The sequence below is a fragment of the Ruditapes philippinarum genome, unplaced genomic scaffold (assembly GCF_026571515.1).
Source record: "Ruditapes philippinarum isolate M1 unplaced genomic scaffold, ASM2657151v2 ctg199_1_1_1_1, whole genome shotgun sequence".
NCBI lineage: Eukaryota > Metazoa > Mollusca > Bivalvia > Venerida > Veneridae > Ruditapes > Ruditapes philippinarum.
The window spans coordinates 13039-40364 of NW_026859993.1; the positions used below are offsets into that span (position 1 = coordinate 13039).

Below are 27326 nucleotides of genomic sequence, written 5' to 3' on the forward strand. Positions count from 1 at the left end.
TCCCTAAAGAAAGTCCAAAACAACAAAATTTAAAATGTTTCATGCTCGGTTTGATTGAGCCTGTTCATGGACGGTACCGTCAAGTGGAAACTACCGACCGGCTTAAGCACAATTCAACAAAATGTCAATCTTTACAAACGCTGTTTGTGCACCGATGTCTTTGAAGTTCTTGACATGACAGCTAGAGTAAGAGGCCTACAAGCGGGAGATATGATAATGTTTACCTGCCCATTAATGCATTTTCAGACGAAGTGAGCATTGGAAAATCCATAAACTAGCTAGATAGTTTCATCAAATATAAGAATATCAACTTACCTGGCGGTAAGTACTGTATTAAGTAAAACAATAATAGGTGCATTGTATATTACGTTTGGGTAAGCATGCAGACTTAAAAAGGATAAAAACTTTTTGGAGCACACAATATCATTATGCCAACATATGCATAAAGCCTGGGACATACAAAAGATATGTTAAAACTATGTCCCAAATAAAGCATACAATTTCTATATCTTTTATCGTAAAAGCTCAACCTCTATAACTGATCGAAGAGTTTGGGCAACAACTAAAAAGATAATATTTGCCTGTCCATGGAAAAGAAACAGGCTTGGAGATACATATAGGTAAAATATATTCTGACTTGTTAATTATTGGTAAATATATCTTTATTCTTCAGTATCGGGGCTAAAAGATGTCAGGTCAACTCGTCCTGTGATCAGATTCTCACCTTAAATGGTCAACTCCTCACTTTTTGATAAATAGGTATATAGCAGGTGGAATTAAATGGTTTTAAATCGCTTTTATATATAAGAAAATGGTTTAAATCAAAATTTAAACTGAAATAAAGTATGTGTTATTGAATTAAAAATGGTTAAATATTAAAAAAGTAACCTGTGTAAAAAGATTTGATATATACTCGTATATAGTGCTGACTTTGTTTGTCTGTCTATCTATCTTTCTGCCTGTCTGCCTCCCTTTCTGCCTACCTCCCTCCCGATAATGTCAAACCCCTCGCGGGGACGTAGACGTATCTGCGCGTCAAAAATGGCAAGAAAGTTAAAAAGATTAAATATTACATTTTGAATTTTTAGATGACAAGCATGTTAACTGATCATCAAAGTGCACGTGCATAGGTTTGATATAATGTTTCAAAAACATGTAATTTAATTTGTAAACATCCAATAAAGTACGAAATAACTTTAACAACAATGATAACGGGAGATAGACATTATAGCTAGATATTGCTTTAAATTTATTTTGTTCACCTTTTTACTTCCCATAACAAAATAATATGTTGACAAATTCATATTGTATTCCACTTTTTTTTTGTTGACATCTTTCTCCTACATTAATAAAACTTTACGGTAATTAACTTATAAATAGTTAGTATCTCGGCCTGGTGACTTAAATTTAGGAATTTTCTGGTAACCCACGTACGCTTGCTGTTACTAAGATTTTTGTTATAATAGATAAACTTTTTTGAAATGAAAGGAAAGAGGTGACGAATTAGGGAATAATCTAACCATGCATGATGCAAGGGGCTTCAGTTGACGAAAAGGCAGACCTGTTTACAACGACCCGATCGAGTTGTAAATTGTGACAGAAACTTTTATTACAAATAAAGCTCCATATCATAGTGATTTGTTTCGCTAATTATAAGATATAATTTCTCAGTTAAATGTTTTTTATTTACGAGTTAACATCTCATTTTATGTTTTTTTCTTTATATTGATCATAACAATCTGGACGACAACGACGAAGAAGTGTTTTTGTAAGTGTTTTAGTGATACCTAAAATTTCCAAGCGTCTGTTACACTGAGATTCAATTTCACGTGTTTTACAAAAATATAAACATTTATTGTTGTTTTTTAGCAAAATGCTTACGAACAAGATATTTTTAAAGAAAACAAAGAAAGGAAGCATATTGAAGATTGTAAGGGAGCATTATTTACGAGATGACATTTCATGCGGATCGGAATGTTGCGAAAGTTGTGTTCATGACGAAAAAGGACCAGTTTTGAAAGAAAAACCAGAAAATCCGAGCTGTCAGTTTGATAAAGAACATTATATCATTCCGGATACGAATGTTGTACTTCATCAGGTATATGTTTACATTGATAAATGCTGAAAATAATCTTGCAAAAATTATGTGCTTGTCAGGCATATGAAATGTAAATGTAAGCAATCTCTCTGACAATTGCTGACTTAGTCCAATATATCAGATGTTACAGGTTTGTTATAGTCAATGTCGGTCAAGCCTGATATCTAATAGTTATAGCTCATAAGCCAGATCGGACTCTCGTCGTACCAACTGAGCTATCTGGCATCTTACACACTACAGCATCTCAAGTTAGCAAACAGTTCAGTTCCGTGACAATATTACTCCCTACTATATCACCACGGATTTATATAAATCCGTGACTATATTGAAATTCGTCCTTGAATTTCTCATGGTTACATGGCAAAGATTATGTTATGGTCTTTGTTGGTAACCATATGCCACAGGGTGAGAACAATTGTGCAACCAGAAATTGAGTCTACTATAATAATCGACCATGTACATACATGTACATTGTACAGTTCAATAACATCAAGATTTACTACTTAATTTGCAGTACATGTACTTTTTGCATTCTGCTGCATATTATTAAATTAAAGGTTTTGTTATTTCATCTGAGAACTTAGTTAAGTAATATATTGCTCTTTATAGTTTATACAGTTAAAGCATTATAAATCCTACATGTAGCTAAAATTATTTCCTTTTTTTGTAACATAATTCTTTTTAGCATGAATGATTAATCAGTTCCAGTGAAATTATAATTGATCTTCATGCAACTATCAAGAACAACAATCATTCCTGGTATAAACTTGGCTTATTTTTCTTTCTTTTTGGGTATTGGGTATTTTTTGCAATTGACAAATTTGCAACTTTACATATATTTTTAACAGAATTTAGATAATATGAAATTTTATGTATACATGAAATATTTTAATTTTAGATTGATGTCCTAGAGGATACAGTGCTACAGAACGTCATTATCTTGCAAACAGTTTCTGAAGAGGTACATATATGACATGTATATTTTTGTAATAATTTATATATATCCTGTTCAGAAATGTATACTTAAGAAAATCATAACAATGTCCCGTCTAAGTTCCTCTTATCAATTAATTTTTAGCAGGTTAACTTAATCTAAGATTTCCAAATTGGCAATCAAGGCAAATTACCACAAATTTGTCAGAATTCCACTTGTGTTTATTGTTAATCCTGAAATGATAGAAATCAAGGATTCAGTGCAGCTTTTCAGTTAACTTCATTAATTTTTAGCTAAACTATTCAAAAATAAGTAGTACTCAACCAGGTGTCTGTCGTTGGCATCACACTTTGTCTAAGTTTTTGCATGCTACTTAAGGGAATGGGTTGACACTCCACATGGCACCCTTAATTGAGAGCACAATATGAGGTCATTGTCCAAGGCCCGTAACTCTAAAATGGATGTTGTCAGAATTATAGCCCTTTTTGAACATTGAAACTTCTGTATTATCCAGGCTCTTGTTTTACTATCAAGCGCTGAGAATAGCCCAGCACACTGTCCCTTTGACAGCTTTTGTTTTTGTAGTTCAAGTTGAATCCTAGAAAGTCTTTGGGTAATCATAAATTATTTGCCATTTAAGAAATCAATTAAAAAGTCATATTTTTCAGGTCCGTCACAGAAGTGCACCAGCCTACAAAAGGTTAAAAGATATCTTGGCCAATCAGGGAAAACATTTTTACTCATTTGCAAATGAATTCAACAAGTAAGTTTTGTTAGAAATAGGAGATAGGAAACAAATCTTTAGTGGTTTAAAAAATTTTAATGAATATTATTATTTTAATTGCTCGATCATATTTTTTTTTCCTGTATATTATGAGACTAAACAAGTTGTGGCTTCATGTATTAGTGTAAGTTTGGGTGTGTCATTTTAAAATTGATTATTTTACAGAAGAACTAGAGCTGTCATCGATAGAAGCGATATCGATGTATCATTGATATTTTTTTGTCGATCGATTATCGATTCAAATTTTAGAAAATCGATACTTTCACTAATTACTAAAAGCCTAGAAATTACTAAAATATACAGCCCATACAGTACATTAAAATAGTTTGTTTAAAGTTCCTGTGGAAAAGACGAAAATTAACTCAAAACATAAACGGAAACAGGTGCCCTGTCAAAAGGACATGTCTAAAACTTTACCGTGACTACTAAATGGACAGCTACTGTATGGTAGCTGTATTTTCACCTCAGAAAAAACATATTTCTCTGTGTTGAAAATTATATCTACAAAACAATCCAATTTTAAAAAAATAATTTGAAAATAAAAATCCAATAGATCTTAATCAATTATCATTATACTTAAACTGTCTTGATTTGAGATTCATCATTCACAATTGTCTATATTTTAGACTATGCCCATATCTTAGCAACACTTTAAAATGGCTGAAACATTAAAATAGTTGGGACAAAAAGAAGGCTAAGATTTCAAAGCCAATGCCCATTTGGGAACATTTTGGGTTTGTTGATGAAAAGGGGGTTGTTAACTCAAAATTAATCCCAAGTTAAATTCAATGTATGACTGCCATTTAGCGGCAATACATTTAACTTGAGATCACATCTTGATCGTAAACAATGATTGGGGCAAGGTTAAACACTAGTCAAGTGCCAGCACCGATTGTAAAAACAATATAATCAGTAGGCTATTACTTAACAATAAAATAATTTGTAAAATTCCTAATATTTACAAAATAAATAAATAAATATATAAATAAAATAAGCATAACAATAGTTTGACAAATCCTTATTCTGTATGAACAGTAAAATTACAGAAATGTCATAATAAGTCAATAAAATTGTATTTCAATATGATCCATTCCTAATAAATTATAGTTATTTCCAGAAATGTATATTTTCAAAATCAAATTCCTTTGCATCCTTATTATCAACTGTGTTTTTGTATCCGCTGTGTTCAAGTGTCAATACTTTATGACTACAGTCACTATTATTTAACACCTACATACAAAACTCATGCACAAATTTGAATTTTTTTAAGTAATATTTATGTTTTCTACTCTAGTCATGTTAACTAGTCATTCTAGTTAATATACATTTAAGTTTGTATTCTGTATATAGTCAAGTGAGATAGTGATTCCATATTGTAACTTTAGTCATTGAAGTGTTCTGCTTAGTGTGATGGTGTATAGATATGGATAGAGGCCAGTAAATGAATAACCACTGTTTATACACAGTTTTATATTTATTTGATAATTTACATATTTCATAGCACTACAAATATATGCAAAATATGATCAGAGGACATTTATTAACAAAACACATCATAAGTTCATGTAAAGAAGGTGTTTTTTTTTTACTAAAATAATTCATACAAATATGAATGTGAAATACAGGTAAATATATCGATATATCGGTGTATCGTCGATGTTTGCAATCCGATATCGATATATCGACGATATGCCTTTGACTGAATCAATGACAGCTCTAAGAAGAACTATGTTACTTGCTTTTTGTTTTACAAGAATTACCCAACGTTTTGCCAGAAATTTGTTGATAAATGTGTTAAATTGTTGAGTTATGTTTGGAAATTTTATTTAACTAGAGAAACATATGTAGAGAGAGAGCGTGGTGAGACAGCCAATGATCGTAATGATCGAGCTATACGCAAGGCAGGGACATGGTATAGGGATCACCTGAGTGGACAGAACAGTGCTGTACAAATTGTCCTTATTACTAATGATGCTGATAATAGAGCAAAAGCTAAACAGAAGGGGCTGATAGCTTTCACAGGTTAGTTGTATTGCTGTAATTGATATATTTATTAGGTTTTTTTTCCATCCCTACAAATATTGCATTAAGAAAATGAGTACAATTGAAACATTTTTTACCTACAAAAAATCTCAAAGAAATTTCGTGAGTTTTAATGACGTTTTAGATGTCTTGTAGGCTTATGACGCTATTATTTACTTAATAGTTCATATATACACATTAAGGCATAGATTAAGGGATGTGTGTTTCCTAGTGGTCAAGATTGTTTTCCAGGCGGATAAGTTTGTTTATTTTATATCAACTGACCCTCACATCTACATTTGTATCTTACCGAAGACTGGATCACCCTGTGACAAATACATCTGGCTAGTTTACAGGTCATGGTTAGTGTTCTACTTGGGTGATTTCATTTACTAAATTATGACCATTTTTCTAAACTCAGTAAAGTACAATAACTGTAAAAACTAGAACTATCGCTGAATGCGATTCATACCCCCACCAATGTCCTTGACAGGAGACCACTTGGAAAGGTGGTTAAGGGAATAACTTATGTGGCACAAATACATAAAAAGAAATTATCTCTGGTGAAAAAAAGACTAATTGTACAGTAAAAGTATAAATATATATTATCAAATCATGTTCGAAACAGTTACAAATAACCTTTCATCTTCCCAATGTATTAAACATTTTATTTATAAGTCAATTTTTGACCTTCAAGTGTGGCCTTGACCTTAATCTGGCACAAGGGTAAGATGGGTTTTGCACATCACCCAGTTTGGTTGAACATTTGAGTAAAGACAAAGTTTGAAGAAAATCCTTCCAATAGTATAGAATTTATAGAGTAGACACAATATATTGTCTAGTATTGGTTGTATGTAAATTTGAAGACTTAAAAAGGGGCATAACTTTGTCAAAATGCAATTCAGAGTAATGAAACTTAACCTGCATATCTTATTTGCCACACCTCATACATCTTTTAAGTTTCAAGCAAATGCCTGCGCTAGTTTCAAAATTATTCAAGTACATGTTAAAATTTAAGAACATTTTCTAAGTCAATTTTTGACTTTCAAGTGTGACCTTGACATTTAACCGGCACAAAAGTGACATGGATTCTGCACATAACCTTGATGAGGTGAAAATTTGAGTAAAGTTTGAAGAAAATTCTTCCATTAGTATAGGATTTATAGAGCGGACACAACATATTGTCTAATATTTGATTGTATGTAAATTTGAAGACTTAAAAAGGGGCATAACTTTGTTAAAATTCAATACAGAGTTATAAAACTTGAACGAACAGCATATCGAAATTGTGACCCTTCAAAAATATTTTAAGTTTCAAGCAAATACCTTTTCTAGATTTAGAAATAATCAAATAAATGTTAAAATTTAAGAATATTTTCTAAGTCATTTTTTAAACCTTAAAGTGTGACCTTGACCTTAAGCCAGCAAAAGAGTGACATAAGTTCTGCACATCCCCTGGTTGAGATGAACATTTGAGCCAAGCTTGAAGAATATCTTTCAATTAGTGTAGGACTTACAGAGCAGACATGACATACTGTGTAATATTAGATTGTTTGATATTTGACCTTCAATTGTGACCTTGACCTTGAGCTGACACATGGGCAACATGGATTCTGCACATCCCCTTGTTGAGGTGAATATTTGAGCCAAGTTTGAAGAAAATCTTTCAATAAGTGTAGGAATTACAGAGCGGACACAACATACTGTGTAATATTTGATTGTTTGATATTTGACCTTCAATTGTGACCTTGACCTTGAGCTGGCACTATGCAAAATGGATTCTGCACATCCCCTTGTTGAGGTGAACATTTGAGCCAAGTTTGAAGAAAATCTTTCGAGTAGTGTAGGACTTACAGAGCGGACACGACATACTGTGTAATATTTAATTGTTTGATATTTGACCTTCAATTGTGACCTTGTGCTTGAGCTGACACATGGGGGACATGGGCTCTGCACATCCCCTGGTTGAGGTGAACATTTGAGCCAAGTTTGAAGAAAATCTTTCAAGTAGTGTAGGACTTACAGAGCGGACACGACATACTGTGTAATATTTAATTGTTTGATATTTGACCTTCAATTGTGACCTTGACCTTGAGCTGACACATGGCAACATGGTTCTGCACATCCCTGGTTGAGGTGAACATTTGAGCCAAGTTTGAAGAAAATCTTTCAAGTAGTGTAGGACTTACAGAGCGGACACGACATACTGTGTAATATTTGATAGTGTTTGATATTTGACCTTCAATTGTGACCTTGACCTTGAACTGACACATGGGCAATATGGGTTCTGCACATCCCCTTGTTGAGGTGAACATTTGAGCCAAGTTTGAAGAAAATCCTTCACTTGGTATAGGAGTTATAGAGCGGACACGAAAGTGGAGACGGACCGACCGACGGACGGACCGACGCGACAAAGCGAATCCATTATAGCCCCCCCCACATTTTGTGGTGGGGGTATAATAAGAAGCGTTAAATTTGAATATCTAATCTAAATTATAATGTTATAAATTTTCATTTCAGTTCAGGAGTACATTAAAGGTTTGAAAGATAATGGTTCCTTGCTTGACAAACTGGCGCATGTGGGAACAGGCTTGGTAATATTTACATTAAAACTCTTCACCTGCTTAATTTGATAACGGGTTATGCCAGCTAAAAATTTGGAACAATCTTTTGAGACTTTTCAGTTATAAAGTATGAAAATAGAGCTACCAGTAGTATAGAACAAGAAGGTGCTGAATTTCTTTGCCATGGGTAGGCAATACTGAAGTATCAATTTTTTTGTTGTTGCCCAAAATCTTCGTGCAGAACATAATTATAAAAGAATTCATCTGTAATTTGTTAGCTTACTTTAGCCAAATGTTGTGATAATTGCAACAGGTATATGAGAGGGATAAAGTACAATTTCCGGAACATTTACCGATGGTAGAGATACAGCGAGGCATCAAGTCCGGCAAATACTTACAGGGAAACTTTGTAGCCAGTCGTGAGAACTACCTAGAAGCTAATATAAGTCTACAAACAGCTGATGAGATGGTAAATTTCTATGTTTTGGTAATAAATTGTTTACCAATTTTGTATGCCCCTGGGTTGATAGATCAGGATGGCATATTGTTTTAGATTGTCTGTTTGTCTGTCTGTTTGTCACAAAACTTTAACCTTGACCATAACACACAGTTTTCAAGACTTCATCCACCAGATGCACTAAGAGATCAAAGGTAAAGGTCATATATGTATTTACATACAGATTTCCAATATCCTAAGCAGTGATCTCCCCTTATCAGTACAGAGATCTCTGCCATCACAAACATTTTTATCAATATTTTGATATTTTATTTTATTTTTAGCTTTTGAATTTATTTTTCATTATTTTGTATAATTTTGATAATATTTTGATAAACTATAGCGAACATAGGTACTTAAAGTTAAAAATAAAACAGAAAAAGAAAAATGATGTTAGATTTTCTATGTAACGGTCGAAATTACATTTGAATTTCACATTACGTCATGTGACTTTCATCATCATGTGACATCTTTGAAGGCAGCGATTACAATTCTGCCAAGGGAGGTAATCACTGTGAGGAGTTTGACAGATTTCATACTTTTAATATTTGTTTACTGGAAACAGCATTTTTATTGTTCTGTTTTTAGCTCACCTGTCACAAAGTGACAGGGTGAGCTTTTGTGATCGCTTTTCGTCCGTCCGTCGTCCGTCCGTCCGTCGTCCGTCCGTCCGTAAACTTTTGCTTTAAATGACATCTCCTCATAAACCACTGAGCCAATTTCATCCAAACTTCAGAGGAATGTTCCTTTGGTGGTCACCTTTAAAAATTGTTCAAAGAATTTAATTCCATGCAGAACTCTGGTTGCCATGGCAACCAAAAGAAAAAACTTTAAATATCTTCTTTTAAAAAACCATAAGAGCTAGAGCTTAGATATTTGGCATGAAACATCTTCTAGTGAGTGTCTACCAAGTTTGTTCAAATAAAAGCCCTGGGGTCAAAATTGGCCCCCGCCCCTGGGGGTCATTGATTTTCCCTATATACATATAGTAAAAACTTAAAAAATCTTCTTTTAAAGAACCGTAAGAGCTAGAGCTTAGATATTAAGCATGAAACATCTTCTAGTGAAGTGTCTACCAAGTTTGTTCAAATAAAAGCCCTGGGGTCAAAATTGGCCCCGCCCCGGGGGTCATTGATTTTCCCTTTATGCATATAGTAAAAACTTAAAAATCTTCTTTTAAAGAACCATAAGAGCTAGAGCTTAGATATTTGGCATGAAACATCTTCTAGTGAATGTCTACCAAGTTTGTTCAAAATAAAAGCCCTAGGGTCAAAATTGACCCCGCCCCAGGGGGTCATAGATTTTCCCTATATGCATATAGTAAAAACTTAAAAAATCTTCTTTTAAAGAACCCAAAGAGCTAGAGCTAAGATATTAAGCATGAAACATCTTCTAGTGAGTGTCTACCAAGTTTGTTCAAATTAAAGCCCTGGGGTCAAATTGGCCCCGCCCCGGGGATCATTGATTTTCCCTATATGCATATGGTAAAAACTTAAAAAATCTTCTTTTAAAGAACCATAAGAGCTAGAGCTTAGATATTTGGCATGAAACATCTTCTAGTGAATGTCTACCAAGTTTGTTCAAATAAAAGCCCTGGGGGTCAAAATTGACCCTGCCCCAGGGGGTCATAGATTTTTCCCTATATGCATATAGTAAAAACTTAAAAAATCTTCTTTTAAAGAACCCAAAGAGCTAGAGCTAAGATATTTAGCATGAAACATCTTCTAATGAGTGTCTACCAAGTTTGTTCAAATAAAAGCTCTGGGGTCAAAATTGGCCCCGCCCCAGGGGGTCATTGATTTTCCCTATATGCATATAGTAAAAACTTAAAAAAAAATCTTTAAAGAACTCAAAGAGCTAGAGCTAAGATATTAGCATGAAACATGTTCTAATGGGTGTCTACCAAGTATGTTCAAATAAAAGCCCTGGGGTCAAAACTGGCCCGCGCCGGGGGGGGGGGGGTGTCATTGATTTTCCTTATATGTGTATAGCAAAAACTTAAAAATCTTCTTTGGAAAAACCCAAATAGCTAGAGTTTAGATATTAAGCATGAAACATCTTTAAGTAAATATCTACAAAGTTTGTTAAAATAAACGCCCGGGGGTCAAAACTGGCCCTGCCCCAGGGGTGACATTGTTTTAAACTATATGTGTTATAGTAAAAACTTTAAAAATCTTCTTTTAAAAAAGCCAATGAGCTAGAACTTAGATGTTTAGCATGAAACATCTTCTTATGGGTGTGTACCAAGTCTGTTCAAATAAACAAATAAAAGCCCTTGGGTAAAAATTGGCCCGGGGGTGGGGAGCCTATATACAGGTGAGCGACCTCAGGGCCATCATGGCCCTCTTGTTTTGTTGTTGTTTTTTTCACAACCAGTAAGTTTGAAATATGCTGTGTAGCCTTTATTTCATATACACATTAAAGTGTGCCTTGGAACCATAGAAATAAGCATTTTCAACCTGCAAAATGTCAACACCTAGGTTAAAATAATTGCATATATAATTGTATAAGATTTCTTTTTTCAGCTGTTTGTTCAAGGTCACAAGAATTTGAACCGAGCTGTAAATGGTGATGTTGTTGCCGTTGAGATGTTACCAGAGTCCGAGTGGAGCTGTCCGAGCTCTCTAGTACTGGAGGAGACTGAGGAGAAAAATGATGATGCAGATATAGATGAAGAGGTGAGGTTACATACCATAAACTTTAGTTTGGGCAAAAAAAATCTGAATTTTCAACTTGTATAATGTCTGGGACCGAAACAGAACCCTTCTATTGACCAGCCACTGAGATACGAACAAAAATGTTTTGATATCCGCATAAAAAAAGCAGGCAAATGAATTATTTTGATATTTCTTAAGCTACTTCAAATGGCCTTTTGAAGTATATAATTATATATCATAATATAGTACAATTACATGCGCCCGCTGTCTTCGTCACTGGTAGATTCAGTTGCTACTAGCAGGGTAAAGTTTTAAAGTATGATTCTTGTCTTCCATTTCTAGGATGAACAGATTAAGAGGAACAAAGTACCGAAGGAGTTACGACAACAGACGTGCCGTGTAGTAGGAATAATAAAAAGAAACTGGCGGCAATACTGTGGCATTTTACAGAAGTCTGCTATAACAGAGGTAATTTATAAACAATCAAAATTACTTACAATATAACTGTTCTATTTCAGTCTCTTTCTTAACAAAAATAGCTGAACATGTAGGTTAATTTGTTGTGAATGCAGAATAATGCAGTACCGGTATATTATGTAATCAGCTATGTTAGCAAGTACATGTGGAACAGACTCACAAGCCCAAATTTTTTCAGTTACCTGTGATAAGACTTCAAACTACTATGAAGTACAGAAACATATCCTAAGATAACTGAATTTTAGTAGGGGGTGTCTGTGGCTGAGTGGTTAAGGTGGTTGACTTCATGCCACTTGCCTCTCATTGCTGTAGGTTTGAGTTGCACAAGTGTCCTTAGATTTTAAATGTGAAAAAGCCAATCAGATACCAGTTTGTGCTTGATATAATGTACATAGGGGCACCTGAGGTCTTCCTTAACCTAGTAAAGCTGGAAGTTGCCATATGGCCTATACTGTGTTGGTACAACATAAAACTCGACCAAAAAGAAAAACCAAAAAAAAACACACAAAAAAAACTGAATTAAGGTATTACCACCCTAATGGGCACTATAAGGAACTGAAAAATTTATATCATAGGTCAGATATATACCTTATAGTACACCTGTATGCAAAATTTAAACAAACTTTACTGTACGGAAATCGAGTTATGGCCACTTTTATGAACTGAAGCTAGGGTGTATGAGGGCCCTTTTTCAGAAATAAGAAACCTTTAAATAATCTGCACTAAACATTCTAAATGAAAAATGTTATCCCATTAATTTTTGGTAAGAAACAAATAGTACTATTCAGCTAACAATCAACATAAACAAAATTATGGTTTCTACTCAAAATTTATAAAATATGTATAAAAATGTTACCCTACCCCACCCATTTTTAACTCATGTTGACCATTTTCCTACTTTGAGGGAGCCTAATTTAAAAAATCCTTAAAATTTACCCGAATGAGTGCCTGTTTTCAAAGTTTCCCTAAATTTTTTAAAAAGTATATTGGTTAATCTTGTAAAATATTAAATACTTTTACCATCTAGTTTTGATTTTATTACACTTTGAAAATATCAGGTACCATATTTATTACTAGATTAAGCATTATTTAGCCAATAAATACCTATATAAATTAAATCATAGAAATAAACACTTTTTTCTACCCAAAATGGATGGAGAGAAACATAAATAATGTTAAAAAAAAAAAAAATTGACCCATCTGAGGTTTGAACACATGGCCCTCAGTTTCAATGTAGTTAACAGTCGTTCTAGCCTATTTGAATACTCTTCAAAGCGGAGGTAAGGCATTAGGATGGTAATACCTTAATGAGATCATATATCTCACTGCATATAACATGAAAAGTGACAAACTGTAGTGGAATCTGCACTTACCTATAATGATTGTTTTATTTTCATGAGTCTGCACTTTTGTGCTTAGGTCACTGTCCTGAAATCAATATTGCCCTGGTTTTGGAATACTTGTGGATGTTAATTCTTTCCTATAAAGGAGCTACCCTGCTGTATTACCAACGATTGGTGCCTCACCTGTGCATACTGAGGGACTCCCAATGTCTTGTTCCAGCAGAAAATGCTGGAAAGTTGACATGTGGCCTTTATTATATAAACTAATGATATTTAGAACACAACAAAACTTTTATAAGTTTTATTTAGTTTAAACATATTTTATTGCATTAAATACATGTTTACAAACAAACAAGTTTTTATTTATTTCAGGCAACAAGGCATCTTTTTGTACCAGCAGAGAAAAGAATTCCAAAGATTCGCATAGAGACAAGGCAGGCTAAGGACTTGTGTACACAGAGAATAGTTGTGGCTATAGACAGTTGGCCTAGAAACTCGCGCTATCCACAGGTATGATTGTTTGTATAGCTTTGTTTTTTAATTGTGCCCATACTTTTGAAGTTAAGATTGAAAAATATATTTTTATAGCTATGTTTTTTAATTACACCCCTACTTTAGTAGTTAAAATTGAAAAATAATGCTAGTATTTAGTAAAAAAATAAATTTCAATAAGAAAATAAATAACAATAATTCCAGTGGAGATGAAAACATGACAAATGTGTGTTAATTAACTCTTAATATTAAAGGCCGTGTGAAAGAGCTTGTTGCTCATATAATAAAGCCTAAGGGCTGGGAACAGTGCTAGGTATCATGCATTAGAGCTTAAGGACCTGTGGTTGGGCTAGATATCATGTCATGGATTCTGATATCATGTCAGGTCATACAATTGAGCTAAAGATCAAAAAATGGAGCCAAAGTAGTTTTGATTGGGCTAGATTCAAAGGTCATGTGATTGGGCTAATTATCACTTTATGGATCAAAAGTTATGTGATTGATTTAAGGATTATGTTTGAGTAATACATTCATAAGTTTTACATCCCCAGAGTAATATGTTAAAGAAGTAGGTTGTGGCAGTTATGTCAAGCTCTTGTTATTCAGGGACATTTTGTGAGGAAGCTTGGTAATGTAGGAGACAAGGAGACAGAGAATGAGGTGCTATTATTAGAACATGATATTCCACACAACAACTTCTCCGAGACAGTGCTGAGTTACCTGCCAAAACTGCCATGGGTTATTACAGAAGAGGTTTGTAAAATGTGTAATATAATATATATTTAAGGAGCTACATGTATTTGTTTAGTGCAGAATTAACCATTACAATGGTAAACATATAAAAAAAAATGGGCTTGTCCACTTTTAAATCTGGACAAATCCATTCATTAATTTTAGGGGAAATTTTATAAATTTGTATTGACTAGCAAACAGTGCAGACGATTATCAATCGGTATGGAAGTGCCAACTGATCTTGGTCTGCACTGGTCACATGAGTAGAATTTGTTGCCATTGTCAGGGTAAGGGTTAAACTGTTGTCCTTCAACACTACAAATTTCATGCTTAAGCTTGAAGTATTAGAAAATTGAGACAGTTTTATATAATAGGAAGCTACTTGGGTTAAATTGAGACAACTTTTTAAAGAAAAGAAAAAATGACTTGGATTGTTGAATTTGTTTCAGGATATGAAACATCGTACAGACTTGAGACATATAACTGTATGTAGTGTAGATCCACCAGGCTGTACAGATATTGATGATGCTCTCCACTGCCGAGATCTTGATAATGGAAATCTTGAGGTACATAGTCTGTTTTACTGATCTTTTCTATAGATATATAGTTAATATATTTAAATTTATTGAACAATCATAATTTTCATTATACATGTTACAAGACTTCACAGAACTTTGTTTTTTTTGGAATGGTGAGGAAACTTTCCAGCTAGGTAAGGAGATATCAGTATATCTACTTAGATGCCTGCTTATGTCAGAAATAATTACGAAATTGACAAGAATATAAGAATCTTACACTGGCTGCCAGTACAGACCAGAATATATCTAGCTCAAGAGTAACTGTTTACGGCAGTAACAAGGCTCTGCCGAGTTTCCGCTAAACAGTTACCCGAGAGCTAGATATTCCCGTCTGCACCGACAGCCGATGTTTGATTCTTTTCTTGCATATTACATATCAATTATTTTCAGAATAGAAATTACGAAAACGGATATTCTCATAAGGCACTTTTTTTTCTTATAGTAGCGTTTGAACTTCATTCATAACGGTAAAAGGACGTCATCCTAAAAACGCAATTCATTCATAAAAGGTGCGCATCAATGACGTCATTTAAAGCACGCGACTTGTCTTACATGGAGGGTCTAAGATAGAGTTTTCTAGCACCGATGTATACGGTAGATAATCCTGTCTGATATGCAAGAAAGGTCTATTTCCAACATTAACTTTTGCAAAGAAATTGGTAAGTTTCCTGGAAAGATGTTTAGGTGGACTGACCACCAGAATATGAGAAAAAATGTGTTGATATCTCCATAAAAACAGACAAGCATTAACAATGTTGGCAAAGTTTCAACCCCAGTAAGTGATAACTGGGTTTTGAATAATAAATTATTGTACCTTGTTTTATGTTGTAGGTTGGTGTACATATAGCTGATGTAAGTCATTTTATACGGCCAGGTAATGCTCTAGATAAGGAGGCAGCCAATCGTGGTACAACAGTTTATCTTGTAGACAAGGTATCTATAATAAAATGTTATCTGTTGGTGATTTCATATTAGCCTTGTTATTAGGTCAGGGACTGTTGTATTAGCCTATTTATTTATTTATTAGAGTCTCATCTATATACATGGTACAATATAATACAATATTAAATATATCTTAAGAACATGTATATAACCATTCTATAAAGAATTACAGGAGACTACAAATGTATAAAACACATAAATATATATATAGCATTTTATAATTATGACTATTTACATGATAAAACTATGCTCTATGTAAAGACTATGTTAGAATAGTTAAGAATAAAACAGTACGACTTTGTAGTTAAAAGAGGAGCACTTATGTCATTAAAAAAATAAAATAAAAATAAAATAAAAATTATAATAATAATCTACCATAATATTATTTACAAAGATAAGATTTACGTCTATTAAGAATATCGAAACAGGTTTTGGCACATATTCTAATTAAGGAGGTATTTGTAAAAAGAAACACAAGTTTATCATTATCGGACTTGTTTATAAAATTCTGGATCGACGGCTGCCGCCTTATGAAATAAGTTTCGTCTGTAATCATCATAAAGTGAGCACTGTAAGATAACATGCGATTCTGATTCAACGTTATTAACACAAAATGGACAAGTACGATTTTGTTCACTTAAGTTTTCATATCTTCCAGTTTCTAATCTAATGGGAGCAACCCACAGCGAAATTTACAGAAGGCAGATCTGTGTAAAGGTGGCATAATCGTGGTGCAATAATTCTCAACACTATATTTTTTTTTAAAAGTACAATATGTTCTTAGTTTATTTCTTCCTCTACCTGAACTACCTACAGATCTATTGATAAGCTGTTTCCAGTCACATACATATTTTTCCATCAAAAAAGATATAGCACTATCAACAATGGCATGTTTTGATACATAGTTAGAAATGTCATGTAAAAATTGCTGATTCTACATTCAAACAATTTTGACTTCACACGAAAATACCAAGTCTTACACTTATTGTTTGCTTTACCATGAGCCCAAAGAGGAATTCTCTTATTCAGCCTGGACGAGTTTGTATTACATAAACGAGCCCAAAACGTGAATATAGATTTCCATTGGCGAACAACGGGTGGTGGCCAGGCCATCTCACCTGCAAGTGCCGCGTTAGGTGTATATTTACCAACACCTAAAAAAGAACCTCAAGGTTTTATTATGGACGGCATTAACACATGAGAAAGACCGGTCACCCCAAACCGCTGCACCGTAGTTTATCACGGGCCACACAATGGAATCATAAAGTTTGGTGTAGACAGCGTATGGAACGCCTCCTATACTTTTGCATTTCGCGATAACAAGACCTAGGGCTCTACCTGCACTTTGAGCTACATGTTTAGCAGTTAAATTAAAGTCCAAGTGTTCAGTTAACCTATGTTATAGGTGTAAATGCTAATGTTATATCCAGTATTTCATAGTTTATATCATATTGATTCAGAGGTCATGGGTTGGAACCTTGGGAAAGGTGTTATTTGTCCGTGAAAATTGATCTTGGACAATTAGTCTAATGGTCATTTGTCTCTCAATGCTAGTTCAGAAATCATGTCAGTAGTCTGTCATTGCTAAGAAGCAAGGTAAGATGGTTTTTACTGTTTAGTTATCCAATAGGTGGATGGACTGCCAAGATATCAATCATATACATCATATTAACCACTAAAACCACACAAGTCACTTTGATTAGGGGGGAAATATAGGTCTTTCACTAACCTAGAAAAATGGAAAATCTGAAAAATTCCCAAATTATTGAAAATTTTAAATGATTATCAAGATTTTCTCGAAATTAGCATAACTTTCAGGCATGTATAGTATTGTATGAAACACGCCATTGGTAGATGTGTATTGTTATATGTATAAACTATGAATGCTTTAATAGGTTTATTTACCAATTTCCTTTTGGACTATAAATTACCCATTTTAGCATAGATTGTTACAAGAAAGCAATTCTCTATGATTAGTAATTTTTGAAATAACATAACACTCTTGTACATATATTTTATATCAAACTTGCCTATTTGCAATTTCATGGCTGAAAGAAATTTATTTTTTCTTCTCAGAGAATAGACATGGTACCAGAATTGCTGAGTTCAAATTTATGTTCTCTAAGATGTGACGTAGATAGGTAAATATTTGATATAGTGATTCATTTCTTAGAAACATTGCTTATCTTATTATATATTTTTGTTGATTAATGGGTTACTGTCTTACTTGGCTTCAGAACTAAGGATAACATATGAAAGATACAAATTAATAAACTAATTTGAAATATGTATACCACAATACAGTTATGTTTTACACACAATACACAAAAAGAAAATTTTTTTTTAAAAAACTAGTTACAGATATAAAGTTAAACATTAAACATTCCCGCAGAAGAGCCTTAGAATATTTGTCCTATATAATGTATAATAATTTATAAAACCTTTATTTGCAATTGCTTACACAAGCTGCTGAAAAATTTCATCCTGTCAGAAATTTTGATTTAGGATGGTTGTACTCAGGTGCCATTAGGAACATTTTTTGTGTCTTTCTCCACCAGTAAAGCTAGAAAGATTTTATAAACCTTAACAGTTTTGTTATGACTAAACAAAACTACCAAGAAAAATTATAAAGAAAATTTTTTTTTTAAAAAACTACCAGGACCGTATGCAACTGTTGATTTTGTTTGCAGATTTGCTTTCACTGTGATATGGGAAATGACCCACAAAGCTGAAATTGTGAAAACAACATTTATGAAGAGTGTTATAGAATCAAGGGTGAGTTATAACTGATAAATTGGCTACTTCTCAATTCAGCTATTTCTAGTCAAAAATTCATAAATTGCTACTTTAACAATTCAAAAATGACTGCTTCATAATTAAAAATGGATATGTTTGCAATTTCACAATTTCTACATCTTTATTCTAAACAGATGCTGAATGTATTTTTCTCAATTCAAAAATTGTTACTTCACAATTTAAAAAAGACTACTCCTCTATTTGAAACATGGGCACAGCTTAAAAAATTACTAGTATGGTTCTTAACAGTTCAAAAATGACTGCTTTACATTTTAACAGTAGCTACTTAACAGTTTAATGGTTATTTTACAACTCAAATTAGCGTTTATTTACTGTTACTAAAAGGATGTACTTTGAAAACAAAAACAATTCAAAAACATTTCTAACTCAATACAGGAAAAACTCTTTCTAACCCTGTAAAGTGGCACTTTCTCATGTATACCAGAGTATAAACATATGAGCCGCGTCACGACAAAACCAACATAGTGGGTTTGCGACCAGCATGGATCCAGACCAGCCTGCGCATCCCCACAGTCTGATCAGGATCCATGCTATTCGCTGTCAGTTTCTCCACTTGTAATATAGTTGGTAAGCGAACAGCATGGATCCTGATCAGACTGTGCGGATGCGCAGGCTGGTCTGGATCCATGCTGGTCGCAAACCCACTATGTTGGTTTTGTCGTGACGCAGCTCATAAATGTTCATTGTCCAATTAGACATCCTCAGTTTTGCAACTTTGTTTTGAGTTATGTTAATTTATAATTATATTTTTAAGGCATCACTAACATATGGTGAAGCACAGATGATTATAGACGACCCTGCTCGCAATGATGATATTGCCAAGAGTCTACGAGGGCTTAATAAACTTGCTAAAATACTTAAACAAAAGAGGACTGATAAAGGGTTTGTACATTTTGTCAGATATTGCACAATTATTTTTTTTCATGGGACACTAAATATTGTGGTTTTCATGGATATGTCAACCCACAAATTTAAGATTTTCTTCTGTTGTACGATTATTTTATAACATTATTTGCAAATATTATGTATAAATTCTTTTTTTGCAAGAAAAGACAATCTAACAGACAATTTAAGAACCCTCAAAAATGTCCTTTTTAGCAAAACCACAATTATCATGCCCATGAAATTAAGTGATTTCACAGTCTCAGTTTTCATTCTTGATTTTTATACACATTTCTGAGAATATTTGTATGAATATTATTACATAGGTAGAATTTTATCTTCCAAGGATTCTAAAATAAGTTGAGTAGCTTTGGAAAGGAGTATTGATCACGTTATTGCAGTAATAGGTTAAGTGCTTCTAAATGTAATAGGAGTAAACCAGTTATTGCACTAAGATGACATATTGTCTTTATATCCCTATAGAAATAAGAAATTTGATGATTTTAAAACTTATTTACGGATGTTATATTTTTCATTTATGTAACTTAAAGGGCCTTCTTGGCCACATGTTTTGTCATTGCCTTAGTATCAATTGCCAATCACGTCACTGGGTATAAATGATATGCTAAGGACTTAAGATTCTTACATTGTGAGTTTGCTATTGATCTAGCTAAAGTTCAATGAACATATATGGCTGAAATAATGCATGGAGGGGCACCTGGGCCCAGAAGTCTTCCTCCACAGTTAAAGCTGGAAGCCGATGTTAGTTAAAATCCAACAAAAACTATTTAATAGGAGACCAAAACAGAACATATCATTTTTGAGGGGAAGTCTAATTGTACATTTGAGTCGCGTCATGACAAAACCAACGTAATGCGTTTGCGACCAGCATGGATCCAGACCAGCCTTCGCATCCGCGCAGTCTGATCAGGATCAATGCTGTTTGCTATCAGTTTCTCTACTTGTTATAGGGTTTGTAAGCAAACGGCATGGATCCTGATCAGACTGCGCGGAAGCGCAGGCTGGTCTGGATCCATGCTGGTCGCAAACGCATTATGTGGTTTTGTCATGAAGCGGCTCATTTAGATTTGATTTGGATTTATAACTTAAACACTATGATAGAACTTACATATGTATCTGTTTCAGAGCATTAACACTCGCCTCACCAGAGATTAGGTTTAATATAGACAGTGAGACACATGACCCCATTGATGTTCAAGCTAAACAATTATTGTAAGTTTAAATACTTTTTTCTTATCAAAGGCTAAATAAGTTAAGTCACTGGGTTCTCCTTTAGTTTTGTGTCCATATCGAACTTTTTGAGTCTGCATGTGTTCAAGAATCAAACTATTCCTGTGTATAACACCACTATGTAGAGGGGAGGATATAGATTTGTCCTTGTCCATTCCTCACGCTGTCCTGCCGTCAGCTTTCGTATGTAGACTGAAAAAAAAAACTGTTCTATGGACACATTCCTTAGATTTTATATATCTCATACCTGGTTAAAGTAGCTATAATTTAAACTAACAACTAAGCTGATTGAATACCATTAAATAAATAAGGCGGCATGGCCAAGTGGTTAACACGTCAAACTAGTAATCTAATGAACCCTAGCTGCATGGGTTCAAACCCTGTCATTGGCAAATTCTTGTTTCCTTGAGCAAGAAACTTTACACTCATTGCTCAGTACTTTTTGGTTCCAGGAACGGATTCGAAAGTGTGTTTATATGCTTATAGCTTCCTACACAATCAAACTAAAATAAATTTTGTATAAACCAAATTAGATTTATATTATCATATTTATAGAGATACAAACTCGATGGTTGAAGAGTTTATGTTGTTAGCCAACATATCCACAGCTCAGAAGATACACGAGGAGTTCCCTAACTGTGCAGTGTTAAGAAGACATCCCTCACCACCAGCATCTAACTTTGATCCTCTTATAAAAGCTGCCCAATCTAAGGTAAAAATATATTTTATATTTTTCCCTCATAAAGCAGCAAACACTTCATAAAGGCTTGATCACAAAAGGTAGGCAGCTTAAACTTAGGTAAAAGTGTTTGACTTCCTGATATAAGCAACCCAGTCTAAGGTACTAAAGGAATCTGCATCATATGGACACATTTCTAGTTTTACTTAATTAACTCTTAACCTGCTAAGTTTGTGTAATGGATTTGCCTAGCTTTAATATTTATAAAACAGTTATTCCAAGTATAAGATATTTAAGAAATAATATATCCCAAACTGTGATTTTATTGCTCAATAACATCACTGTTTGGAGTTTGGATGCGAGGAATTATATCACGAGGGCGTAGCCCGAGTGATATAATGATGCGCATCCGAACGACAAACAGTGATGTTATCAAGCAATAAAATCACCGATTTGGATATATTATTTCGATTCTAACACGACACAAACAAATAAATGCTGCCGTACCTGATATTTAGCTAAATTGCGCCTATTTGTTTCTGTGCTTATTTTCAGCGCGTCACATTTTTAGTGGTTACGTCAAGTGTATAATGATTACGTCACATGTCTAAATATAGAATGTCAAACAGTGATTTTATAGCATAATAACACACACTTTCGGTTCTTCTATGTTCAATAGGGAAAAATGCGAGTCGTGTTAGAATTTAATATAAAATATAAGAAAACTTGAGCTACCAAAAGAATAGAGCCTTTTCCATATTGCTGACAAAGGCTTATCAGTTTCAGTTCCAGCAGGTTAAAGGGTAATTTTATACTACTGGTGTAATATAGGTAAAGGGGAATTGTAGGAGTTACTAAGGTATATCAGATGTTGAACAATATTATAATCAATATCAAATATGCCGGGACAAAAAGATATGTAATAATGAAGGGATTTTTATATTTTCAGGGCTTCAAAATGAATGTATCATCAGGTAAGGAACTTGCTGACAGTCTGAATGCAGCCGTTCTTGAGGATGACAAATATTTTAACACAATGTTACGTATAATGACTACGCGATGTATGATGCAAGCTGTATATTTCTGTAGTGGAATGCTGCCTGAGGCAGAATTTCTTCACTACGGTCTGGCATCGGAAATCTACACACATTTTACTTCTCCTATAAGAAGGTATGTTATAACATCTTCCTCCTCTCTGACACTAAATTTGTTTAATAAATTGTCATTATTTGAAAATTTGTACCAGAACTACTTGTCATCAAAGAACTACTGGCTGCTAAATACTACCCGTCGTGTATGCTTTAGCTACTGGTCGTGCATTTCATGCATGATTTTCAAAATACATGTAATATTAGTGCATGCATATTTAATTAAATAGGGAATGTACACATTACTCTGTGTACGGGCAATGCAGCAACAGTCACAATATTAAATTTGATTAATTTCACTTATCATATTCCACACACTATTAAAAGTGATTGCCCATAGAAATACTGGTGCACTAGCACACCGAGTTAAATAATTAAGTATGTCAAGGAAGAGGCCACAGAGTAATAACTTTTGAAATGACTTCTTTTCAAGAGTAAATTCAAGGGAAAAAATTCATTACCAAACATTAGTTATACTGAATTCGTTCTGTTGAATGTTTCATTTAAATCATGGCTTGTTTTATAAGTAGTTTGTTGCTTAATTGTAGTATTTTATGTATTTTTCAGTATTCTTTATCTTCTAGGTACTCAGATATACTGGTTCACAGATTGTTAGCTGTGTGCATAGCAGCAGACGCATCATACCCGGAGCTTCTAGATAAACACAAGACACAGTCTGTATGTAATAATCTCAACTATAGACACAAGATGGCGCAGTATGCAGGCCGATCTTCTGTGAATTTGCATACACATGTGAGTTATATTTAAAATATAACATGAAAATTATTATCATCTTTACACATAGATGCTATTGGCTCCTGTTTGATAATGTGTATATATATGTATATGTATAAATGTATGTTAGGAAAACACAAACATGTTACACATATAAATATGTAAGTTATTTAACGGCAGTGTTGTCAATATGGCAGTTCATTTGAAAATATTGGTAATCTGGACGGTTCCTTCTAAATATTGGTTGGATGGTAGTCATTTAAGTAAAGTGAAATGAAAATTGACATATAAAAAATGATACAGGATACATGCTTTTTGTGAGCATCTTAAAATAGTCATTTTTGTTGGCAGGAGCAGAAAAAATCAAATGTCCTTTTTGCCCAAGTTGTCCCATAACCTGTAGGGACAGGTTGTAATTTTCAAGAATTTCAAGGAATACTAATTTAAAGACTATATAAATATCATAAGGGCAAGTTAAGAAATGCTTGAGATAAAAACAGACAAGCAAGTCAAAATCATATTTTGCCTGCCCTTGTTGGTTATAGAAAATCTATTTGAAATAGTCAGTAGTTTTATATATATTTATAAAGTGCATTTTATTGAAAAAAAATGACTTGTTAATATTTATGCAGCTTGGTCAGAAAGTAGAAAGTGTATAATAGATTTATTTGTATTTTTGCAGTTATTCTTCAAAAAGAGGGTCGTGGACGAGGAGGGATACATTTTGTTTGTGAGGAAGAATGCCGTACAGATCCTAATACCCAAGTACGGCCTGGAAGCGACACTATATCTTAATGTAGATGGCCGTAAGAAAGGACCAACTTTTGTGTTCAATGAAGATGTATGTATATTGGGAATAATTGTATTTTGTCAATAATTTTCAGGCACAGTCCACTCACCCAAATGGAATGACAGGGATAGTCAAATGTTTACCTTTCAAGCATCCCTGCTCCACTGGTTCAATGCGCTGGATTTGTTTTAGCACCAAAATATCCAAGGATATGTCAAAATCCTAGAGCCATGCTTTTAGCTCGAGTTTTTTTCAGGGGATTGGAAATAGATAAAAAGTCCCTGCTATTCTATGGGAGGGGAAGGGCTTTTGTTACAATTGAATAGTGCATAAGCATGTACATGTAGTTAACAATGTGTTTGATTTTTAGCTTGTCTGTTTGGAAGAAAAAGTCATTTTAAAAGTTATCAACATGAATACTTGCTTTGACAAGATGCATTGGGCATAATTCTAAAAGCAATATTATTGGAGTTACGCCCCTTTTTATTTTTGAATTTTTAACAGACCAGTGTTAACACTGCATCCTTTGTTCTTGTTAGTTTGATTATTATAATAAAAATTTTTCAGTCCTTTACATTTAAATAGCTTGACTTTTATGATGGGTGTGTTTGTTTGAAAATTTAAGATTCATTTGCATACATGTATAATTAGGGTTATGATTAACAGATGGTATATAAACATGCATATAATTAGGAACTGTTGAAGAGTACACAGAAGGTTTACACAGTGTTGTTTGTGTAGCAATATTGTGTTATTTGTTTGTTTTATATTGTAGGAGAATACACAGAGTTGTGGTCCGGTGACACTGCACGTGTTTGATCGTGTTGTCATACAGATTAGTATAGATAGATCTAATGTCCAACATTTAAAACTTCAAATCAGACTAGTCGAGCCTAGCGTAAGTAAAGCAATTTATCCTATACTACTTTCTTTTTTTTCACCCTTAACCCTCCTGAATTTCCATAATGGACTTGTCCACATTCCAGTTTGAAACAGCCTGTTATTAAGAGGGTATAAGAAAATTTGAGGTAGGTTAACAGTATTATCATGGTTGAAACTTAAAATGTCATATAACATCTGAAAGCCCTGAATTGAGACATATTTTCATACCATTTTCCTTAAGTTTTATATTGAAAAAGAGAGCTCTTGGGAGTAAGAAAAATCTGAAATTCAGGAAAAAAGCTAAAAACTTTTACTGATGTATAATAGATCAGTGCAAGACCTTAGAATTGTCAGATGGCCTCACAATTTACCTGAGGCAAAGGTATTGTAGTTTAGGTTAGTGGTTAAGGTTTCTGCCTCTCACCTACTAAAAGGTCACAGGTTAGAGCTCTACTAATGTTTAATCCTTATTTTGATAAGAAATTCGTTTTCAAGGAAGATTTTAAACATATGTATTGACTGAATAGAGGACATTGCAACCATTATCAGATGGTGCAGATGTACTAACTTATGGTCTGCAGTGGTTGGATTGATAGAACATGTTGCAGCCAGTAGGTGTAAGGTTAAACCATGTTTCCTTTTGCAACACCACTAAAGGGTGGGTCAAATAAAGTTCCAGCTTCATTTAGAGACAAGTTTAAAATAATATATATATATACATGTATTTAAAAAAAAATGTGTTTATTCACAAAATTATGAAAGAAGATAATAGCTTACTGGAAATGTATTGCAGATTGCCAGTATTGATATATTTACTCATAACCTACTGAGATTTTGAAATAGACTTGTTAAACTTTCAATTCGGAACAATCCATTCAAAGTAAAAGGGATTTCATTATCAAAATACACAAAAATTGAGCTATAGGTATCAACATCACAGAGGATAGATAATCTGCACTGATGTACAGACTGACGTGGTCCTTTATTGCTGACATAATCATTGTTAACAGTTACTAAAGGAATTCAATTTGCTGCTTTTGAAATTTTGATGCCAATTTTTACATCTCTTTCCAGATTCCTGAATTCAGTGTTCCTGCTGCTAGTAATGAAGAAGATAAGTCAGAAGAGCCTCCTGCAAAGAAAATAAAAACTTGAAAATAAGAAACAAGGACTTAGAATTAAGTCTTCCAAACTGGATGCCACAAAGTTGTGGAATCCCAAATATCCCTAAATTGTTATCAAAAGCCAAGTAAAAGTGAACTGTTATCAAAAGTTGCCTTAGTAAACTAGATTTTATCATCTTTTAGATATGTGAGTAAAGACATAAATAGAAACAGGAAGTAGAATTTTAAAAGCACTGAATGACTGTGTCACTATCAACAAAGATAAAAGGATATCAAGGAAGTGTAAAAATTGTGACCCAAACTAGATGACTTTGTCTGGTTTAGATTTACGTATTTGACCTGTGTGTGAAATGATAGCACTTGTAGTGACATCGTAACATAGTTACAAAGTACTTCTGAAGTGTGGTGACCTTGAAAATATAGTTCTGTTGATAAGCTTATCATACTGTTAATGGATAAAACTTGAGTAAATAAAAAGGGCAAATAAAACTTTGTTCAGGGCTTGGTTTTGATAGTGGTACATAAAACTTTGTTTAGGGCTTGGTTTTGATAGTGGTAGTAGGTACAAAGGCTTTTAAATGGTGTATTATATTACAAGCAGCATTTATACAAAGCAGAAAATTGACTATCTATGATATCATCGATATTAAGCCTAACCATGCTAAATATCTGAAATGGACTTGTCCGACAAAACCATTTATCATTGTTAGGGAAACTGTTTTTATATGTATTGACTCAACAGTGAACAATGCAGACCATGATGAGACGGCACAGATCTTGCTCTGCACTGGTCACATGGATAGATTCACTGGCTGTCAGTCGCCTAAGAGTTTATGTAATGCATATACATTTATGTTGCATTTTAAGGTTGTTGCTAGGACACTATTCCTCAGACCTTA

The 27326-nt window shown here is 33.6% G+C and overlaps 1 protein-coding gene across 1 annotated transcript; it reads left to right on the top strand.

Moving 5' to 3' along the window:
* The first annotated feature begins 1785 nt into the window (after window positions 1–1785).
* LOC132758536 (exosome complex exonuclease RRP44-like) lies at window positions 1786–26920 on the top strand. The gene is made up of 22 exons (XM_060750210.1): window positions 1786–2098; window positions 2997–3059; window positions 3701–3795; window positions 5651–5838; window positions 8359–8432; window positions 8716–8871; window positions 11424–11576; window positions 11898–12023; window positions 13748–13885; window positions 14474–14620; window positions 15049–15165; window positions 16009–16110; window positions 18196–18260; window positions 18810–18894; window positions 19691–19818; window positions 20965–21051; window positions 21625–21781; window positions 22698–22918; window positions 23481–23649; window positions 24314–24472; window positions 25197–25319; window positions 26378–26920. The coding sequence occupies exons 1-22, from the start codon at window positions 1874–1876 to the stop codon at window positions 26456–26458; spliced, it is 2859 nt and encodes a 952-aa protein (XP_060606193.1). The 5' UTR covers window positions 1786–1873; the 3' UTR covers window positions 26459–26920.
* The last annotated feature ends 406 nt before the right edge of the window (window positions 26921–27326 follow it).